Source organism: Triticum dicoccoides, chromosome 7A (genome assembly GCF_002162155.2).
Source record: "Triticum dicoccoides isolate Atlit2015 ecotype Zavitan chromosome 7A, WEW_v2.0, whole genome shotgun sequence".
In the NCBI taxonomy this organism is placed as follows: Eukaryota; Viridiplantae; Streptophyta; class Magnoliopsida; order Poales; family Poaceae; genus Triticum; species Triticum dicoccoides.
Genome location: NC_041392.1, coordinates 299,565,267 through 299,573,824, shown reverse-complemented (window position 1 = coordinate 299,573,824; position 8,558 = coordinate 299,565,267). Strand labels below are relative to the sequence as shown.

General features: G+C 45.1%; 1 protein-coding gene across 1 annotated transcript; it reads right to left on the bottom strand.

The window, feature by feature from the left end:
* Positions 1 to 249: 249 nt before the first annotated feature.
* LOC119331376 (dihydroneopterin aldolase 2-like) lies at positions 250 to 1,702 on the bottom strand. Its single transcript, XM_037604536.1, has 2 exons — positions 1,150 to 1,702; positions 250 to 665 (listed from the first exon to the last, which is right to left on the bottom strand). Exons 1-2 carry the CDS (start codon positions 1,368 to 1,370, stop codon positions 473 to 475), a joined length of 414 nt encoding a protein of 137 aa, XP_037460433.1. The 5' UTR covers positions 1,371 to 1,702; the 3' UTR covers positions 250 to 472.
* Between the last annotated feature and the right edge of the window lie 6,856 nt (positions 1,703 to 8,558).

Here is an 8,558-nt window from a genome sequence, read left to right as displayed (position 1 = left end):
CTTGACAGACTGATACAAGACCGCATTAGACGATAGAACACATCCGAACCACGCAAAACATGTCCATACCGCGTGGTCCGAATCGTATGTGGGAGGCTTTGTGATGGCGTTGGAGACGCCCCTTTTTCCGTTCTTGTTGTTTAGCTGCCAGGTATCCGTCCTTCCGTTTCAGCTCGATATGGTGATATGTCCTTTGCATTATGTATGATGCATGGAGTGCCTTTTCTCTAGAAATATTCAGAGCCTATATGCACGTCGCAACTCGCAAGATGACCTTTATTTCAGTCTGCGCAAAACCTAGTATTACGTAGCACTATCAATCTTTTTCCCGTGATTGCGGCAATTTCAGCATCAGCCGAAGAGTAACAAGACAATCAACAGCACGTTTATAGATGAGACACAGAAATCAGCTCAACTGCAATTCTGAGGGGGCATTTTGGCCAGGCTTTCCCAAATGAAGTTCTGCTCAAGCTCATGCCTTTCTGTGCCTCAGTATCTCCACTCCCAAGTAGTCCACGACGCCCTGCACCGCGACATGAGGTTTCCCGACCTTCACTCGGACAGCAGAGATCTGAGGGAACTTGAGCAGCGTGGTGTTGGCAATCGATTGAGCCACCGACTCCAAAAGGTTATGGGACGGATCTTCTACTACACCCTTGGCTATCCTGCAGGATGACATACTTTGGTATCAGGAAGCCAAAAGGAAGGGAGTAGCTTACTGTTGATCCACTCAGAGATTGTACACTGTGCTGACAAGATGAATCTAATTACACTGCTTGGTAAATTACACGAAAACATCATTATTCTGATTTAGTCTATGCCAAACTACTCCCACCGCAGTCATACCATCCGATACGGTCCGTTGCCAACAATATTTTGGCTCTGGAAATGCAACATATACATATATAATGGACTAATTACAGGTCGAGGGTACCAACCGCAGAGTTAGTTCTGAGGTGCATAGCAATCGAAACGTTCGGCAAGGAATCACTGTGAACGTACGCATGGCAGCATTCTCTGATACGGAACGGATGGTGAGCTAACTGTACCGCGACGCCAAGCAGGTCGATCGATGAGCAGTGACAAGGTGGACTGAATTTATACAGCACCATGATGAGACTGAGACGGGGCGGGGGCGGGGTACTGCACCTGTAGATGTCGCTGTAGCTGACGGTGTGGGAGATGTCGTCGGAGTCCCCGGCGGCGGCGAGGTCCATCCAGGCGTCGACGTCAATGACGAACTTCTGGCCGAGCGTCTTCTCCTCCTGCTTCACGCCGTGGAACCCGTGGAACTGCAGCCCCCGCAGTATCAGCTTGTCGCCTCCGACCTTGCCCGTCGTTGGCGGCTCCTCCTCCCCGTGCCCCGCCATGGCTGCTCCCCACCTAACGGACTAGATCGATCGTGCGCTCACCGGCGCCTCCTTCTCTAGAGCTGGCGCAGGTGGGTGAGTGGAGGGTTAGGTGAGATTTGGGCGGCTGGAGCCGGGGGCCTGCAGGTGAGGTCCGGGCGTTCGGTAGAAACTCGCTGATTTGCAATTTCAGATAGCGGGAAGGGGGAAATCCGGGGCGGACGAGCAGCCGCTTGGGCGTCGGCGACTTGGGATGGCGAGCTGCTGCATGCCTGAGATTCGGAGCTGTCATGGGAGGCGTGGGCGTGCGGCGTAGCAGGCGGAGGAAGGCGGCCGGCGAGATAAGAGGATAAGTTTTCATTTTCACGGATTTTTTTTAGGGACTAGTACGAAACTTGCCAGTGGGTTGCAACGGAAAAAAAATATAACACCCCCATAATTTAAAAAGTATTGCTCGATACCCCACCCTTCATGTGTCTACGCCTCTGTTTCTACACCGCACTCTAGTGTTTTAGCTTATCCTCCTTCCCATGTTTGCCGACGTTGACCGCGGTATTCACCTAGTCACAACATCTTTGAACATGGCAATCTCAAAAAGATGAGCTTGGCCACTACATGACACACATGTCACTGAGTCGCGTCATCGCAAAAGAATGCTTAAAACTTAAAAAAAACTAATCTCATTGAGCAGGATGTGAGGGATACTCTTTGCGAGTTACTTCCAAGGACAACGTCTATGCTTCGCTAGAGAAGAAATGTTGATTGCCATGAATTAGGGTTGGTTGGGTTCAGGAAGAGTGACAATAGATTGATAGAGGTTGGGTTATTCGGGACGCCAATTCACATAGGCTATGTAGGTGAATGAGTGAACTGCAGGCACTAAATGGATTCTTCGAAAATGGACACATCAACTCCCCAGTACCAGAAAGTGAACTTATTGCATGCCTAAAATTAAATTATAAACTTAAAATATATATTCTAGAGACCATAAGTAAAACATGACTGGAGATCATAAATAAAGACAAAATAATTTCTGATCTAAGTTAACTGTGTTGGCATAATTTGTTATAACCTAAATTGTACCCTAAAGGCAAGACTATTGTTACAAATGAGTATTGTTGATCCCAACCTTGCATGCAAATAACCTTGAAAAAAATATCTTGACAGCTGGGACTCTTGAATTTTGTAATATCATATTAGTAGCAGGAAGATGAAGACATTTCATATATTCAATATATGGGCACTCAAAATAAATACTGAACATTCTGCATACCCAAATTGCACATCATGTATAATTACTTTCAAATCTGAGTGGATTAGCTAGAGTGAATTCAAATGTGGCTCAAGTAGTTACTTGTGTGGTGGATGAAACAAAAATATTTTGTAAAACATTTCTAAAATTGTGAAGAATTAGTTGCTATCTTCATGCAACATGAATTTTAGAAATTCAATATCCATGTAACTAAATCTTGCCAATCCGTTAGTGAACAAATTTAATTACATTTCACGAATTAATGGTCATGTATTTGTCCTTCAAAATTTACATTATCAAAAGATGAACCTATTCAAGGGGAAGCACAATATCATATAATTCAATCATCTTCTGTGTTGCATTGAGAGTCGGGACAACATTAAAAGCTACTATAAAAAAAGGAACCTTGGATCAGTTATTCAGTATAATTTGAAGGGAATAGCCCTTACATGACAAACAGATCATGTGCATCCATGTTGAAGAGAGATAACCGTTATGCAAGGAATAACATGGAGTGCACAGCACTAAGAGCAGCAGGCTTGGTGAGGCCAATACACCATCGTATCTATCATAACCACTGCATCAATGCACCAGGTTACAAAGACTTGCATCTGGCTTGTGCTTGTGTAGAGACTATATGGTAATATACTATGAAGATATATTATACGTAAATTCTCCTCCCTACTATGAAGGTCAGCCTAAACGTGAACACCATAATCGTTAGTTGTATGGCTGTGTACATTTTGATGCGAATGACTGTATGTGTTTGGCATGGAATTAATGCAGGGACTACAGGGAGGCAAAAGGGTACCTTACATTGAAGCGGACGGAGGCGCTCCATCAGGTCGCAACAGAGTAGTGGAGGCGCGTCCTCGGGTCGGATCCCCTGTAGGCCCTGCACCAGTTTCCTCGAGGATGGAGTCATCTCCACCCATCCACGTCGCACCGTCACCCAACCCCACCCGTGGCCCCTTCGGTGGACAGCGGCAGCCGAGGTCGAGCAGGGACGCAAGGCGGTAGATGAAGGTGTAGCAGAGAGCAGACCTCGAGCTCATAGAAGGCATCTTTGTGGTCAGCAATGCGAGGTGCAAGGCGGGGTCAAGTGTGGAGGGCAGGGAGGTGGTCGTCACACGGGCGGCGAGGGCCGGGCGGGCTGGCGATTTAGTTTGGCGTACGGGAGAGAATATGCTCGCGGTCACCATCTCATAAATTGATGCGGCCAATGTCATTTGTCGACCGTGAAGGACACATCTATATTCTTCTCCAGCTTGCTGTTTACCATACCGACGAGCCTGACCTGCATACCACCCAACCCGGACACCCGCACAAGAAGCCAATCCTGATGAATACAAAGCCGACGAGAAGCGTATAGTGGGCACTCACCTTGGCTGTCTCGACGCGGGCCGCCCTTCTCACTAGTGCTAGACAGCGGCGCATGGGCGATGTGCTTCATGGTGATGAAAGAGGTCGGAGGGTGAGGACCACCACCGCAAGGAGGCCTGGAGTCGTACGTGGAGATGAATAGAACTAGGGCAGACTAGCAAGAGCAGTTCATGCCCAAGCTCGAGGGAGCCATTGCCGGTAGCGCGCACAGACATCAAGGTCGCGCTCATCTCACTTGTCATCGGCAAGAAAATACACAAATACGGACAGTTCTGATTCTTCTTCAGGTGGTGGTTGCCCGTCGTGCGTGCTCTCATGTTGATTCTTCTTCCCGTGGTGGTTGCGCACACATGAGAGGAACATCACCACGGGCAATGTGACCAACCGCCACAGGACTCAGGTGGTTGCCATGGCTGCTCCTCGTATTCGGCGTTGGCCTAATATCAACAGCGTTACCCTTCTCGAACTCGCGAGCGGCGAGCCTCGGGTCGACGCCTGATACGTCCATTTTGCATCATGCTTTTATGTTGATACTAGATCGTCGAAGGCGCGCATTGCCGCGCCCGCTTATTTTTGCAATATAATATCCTTTCCATATATTTTTACATAGATAAAGTGTCAAAAAATGGATGCAATTTTCTGTGTGAAAATTATTGATGGTGAAAATAGTTGAAAAGTATTGCACTACTCGACCATACTACCCTAAACTCTAAACTCCAAATCTTATGGATGAATCAGTGAAGCCATATTTATTGTACATCGATAGGATAGTATATGGTGCATAGGCAGCATAGCAACACTAAGTAACTAAGGAATAATAAGTTGTGGGAATCACCTAATTATTTGGCGTTGTCTACTGCTGTGAAAGAGCCATAAGAAAGACCTTGCTTGCTACACGTCCATTTGTTCAATAAAATGAGAGGAATTTGTATAAATTCTTTTAAGGATGAGACATCGTAGATAAGATGTTATACCCAATAACAAGCTAACGATTCTATTTGCGAAACAATATTAAATAATCTCAAAACAGAAACCTTAGTACACTTTAGAAGGTGTAAAGTGTAGCACTGCTCGAAACATCAGACTGGAGACTTCTATCATAAAATCCCGAGTTAACAACAAAGATCAAATGTGTGAATTAAAATAAAAACATGTTGTGGAAAATAAAAACTACTTTGTTTATTGGTACCTAATTACAGATATGGTCTTTATTATGATAGACAAGACCTCCAAAGGAAGACAAACAAACACATCCAAGTAGTAACAACATATTTGATAATACTGAGCCTTGTATTGACTGCTGGAGAACATGACTCATTCCATGGTTCAGTGCATATATCAATAATTGTCTTCTTCTCATTTCCAAAAGTAACATTCAGAAGTCCCCCCAACTACATTTGCAAAAGGTCCATCTTTCTTGATATGATGAAGTCAATATTTATCAAAGCTAAAGGTGTCACGAAATGAAGGCTTGAAATTTTGAACGGTATGGGCATCTAGACACTAAAGATTGAAGCATGTACACAGAAATGGTATCCAATCCAACCTTAACACATTAATAAGAAGGCACATGCGATATACACTGTAGCAGAAGGGCTGGTCGTTTCAAGAAATTACACACGAGGAGGATATTTTTTAGCATGTAACATTCCAAGTAACTTAAGAATAGACATATCCATGTGTTCAGATCAAATTGTATGTAGAACTACTCCCAACAAATTAAGAAGATGGGCATATGTGCATATATATGAAAAAGGTCTGTGATAAGAGAGCATACATGATCAAGTAAAAACAACATTAGCAGGTCGCTCCTTGTTAGATGTTTTGATGAGGGCTCGATGACCTTGAGTCTTCAAAACCTACAGGAGAAGAACATCTATAACAATCAGTGACAAAATCACCCAGCTGTCAATGTAAAAATTGGTAAACTCGTGCAACAACGAAGAAATTTCTCACCATAAATACACCAGTCTATTTTCTACAAGACACAATGGGATTGATCCTCCACGTGGCGACCGATGCATGTTATGATCTCACATCTCCCCTTCCCATCCTATGCTTCAAAAATTACAACATCATCTCATCAGATCACCTTATTCCAAGCAATTGAAACAACCACAAATAGTATCAAAAATATTGGGAGAAACCTCATCACCTAACTGGCTATGTGCGGGATGGGGATTAGAGGCAATAGGAATTTCTGCTCATGGAGTATAAAGGTGTCCATATAGGTGATGTGCAGGGGAAGGAGAGGGGAGGAAAAAAGGCTTGAGAGTGGAGAAACTCACATTGCCATTATCTCTTAGAACTCGGAACTCGGAGGCTTTTGGAAAGGGACTCCAGTTAAATGCCAGGCACTGGAATGAGCTAAAAACAGGGAATTAGCCGATTACAAACACACGGTAACACACATCAGAACACATGGGATTAAGATAATAGTTGCATAGCATGATGACTTAACTTTCTCCTTAAAAATTAAAAAAATGTTATCACTTCTAAATTAATAGGAAGAATTTGCATATCTTATAGTGCAACTTGGTAAGCCAAAATGGATCATATACTGCAGAGCTATAATGTTGACAGATTCAGTTTTGAGACATAATATATTCCAGTGAAAATAACTGAAACAATTCAATGAAAATCAGTATCTAAAATTCTAACAAAGACATGTCTACAACAAAAAGAAGACAGGATGAATGTTGTAATTCTCATGTAGCAATAAATCAAACTGAGATTCCAATGTTCAGTACCGTTTACATTGAATTGTATTTTACATTGAATTGTTTCCTATTGCGATGACACAAACAGAGATAAAAATCAACAACCAGCACACAATCCAGGAAATTTTGCTCAATGTTTCTGAAATATTATATCAAATTGGATTTCAATCAAGAAAAAATGCTCATAGATGGAACATGGAACCATGCAATATTTGCTAGGCATGGAATAAACACAACAACGCCCTTGCCGCTGACCTCGAGATAGTGGTGGAAGAAGTGCCCCTGTCCATCTCGGAGATAGAGACCTAGCCTCGAGTCAAAGGGTGGCATGCTGGAAGCAGTGGTTGCTGCTGTTGCTGCCGGCGGCGAGACATTGGTCACATGGGAGAGGTGGTCGTTGTAGCCCTCGACAGGTCAAGTCACTATCTCCCATCGCAGATCAGGCCCGTGCCTCTCGGTCCCAAGCAGGTCATGTCACTGCCTCCCATGGAAGATCAGGTCGTCGCTGCCTGGCCCCTAGCAGATCGATGGAGAGGAGGAGCCAGCGAAGCGAATCGATGGAGAGAAGGAGCCGGCAGCGCGAATCAGTGGAAAGGAGCGTGCGGGCAATGGTGCAGTTGAGGCCGGCGACGCGGTAACCGTGGAGGGTGGAGGTCCGTGCCCCATCCGACCGCGCCGCTAGGGCCCATGCCCCATCCGGCCGCGCCGCTCGCATCGGTGCGCAGCCGCCAATGCAATCCGAGGCCATCTCAGGCGGCGCAGTCGGAACAGAGTAGGTCACGAACGTGGTTTAGGGTTCGCATGTGGCGTTTCACCATGTGCGCTCTGTTGGATAGGATGGTAGAAAAGGCCCAGTAGGCCCAATTGAACATGAGACACCCAAAAAAGGCACCAGCGCAGCCTGACGCGCGAGTTAGCGCCTGCGTATGAGATTTAGGTGAGACTAACAACGAATCTGACGGCCAAAAAAGACTAAAAGTGACGATCTAACGGCTAGAAATGCTAATGGCCTGAGAGGGCTGCGAGGGTGCTCGGTTTTAATATATCTAAATTTATTGCATTATGGACTGTTATTTCACATTATGGTACAATACTTATGACTTTTCTCTATTATTTTACAAGATTTACATGAAGAGGGAGAATGCCGGCGGCTGGAATTCTGGATCGGAAAGGAGCAAATCTGAGATACCTATTCTGCACAACTCCAAATGTCCTGAAACTTTACGGAGAATTATTTTGGAATATATAAAAAATTAGGCGAAGAAATACCAAAGGGGGACCCACCAGGTAGCCACAAGCCTCGCGGGCGCGCCCCCAGGGCTTGTGGGCCCCCTGGCAGGTCCCTGGCTCCCATCATATGCTATATGAAAGGTTTTGACCTAGAAAAATCAGAAGGAAGCTTTCACGACGAAGTGCTACCGTCTCGAGGTGGAACCTGGGCAGAAACAATCTAGGGCTCCGACGGAGTTGTTCTGCCGGGAAAACTTCCCTCTGGGAGGGGGAAATCGAAGCCATCGTCATCACCAACGATCCTCTCATCTAGGGAGGGTCAATCTTCATCAACATCTTCACCAGCACCATCTCCTCTTAAACCCTAGTTCATCTCTTGTATTCAATCTTTGTCCCAAAACCTCAGATCGGTACCTGTGGGTTGCTAGTAGTGTTGATTACTCTTTGTAGTTGATGCTAGTTGGTTTATTTGGTCAAAGATCATATGTTCAGATCCTTAATGATATCTAATACCCCTCTGATCTTGATTATGAATATGCTTTGTGAGTAGTTATGTTTGTTCTCGAGGACATGGGAGAAGTCTTGTTATAAGTAATCATGTGAATTTGGTATTCGTTCGATATT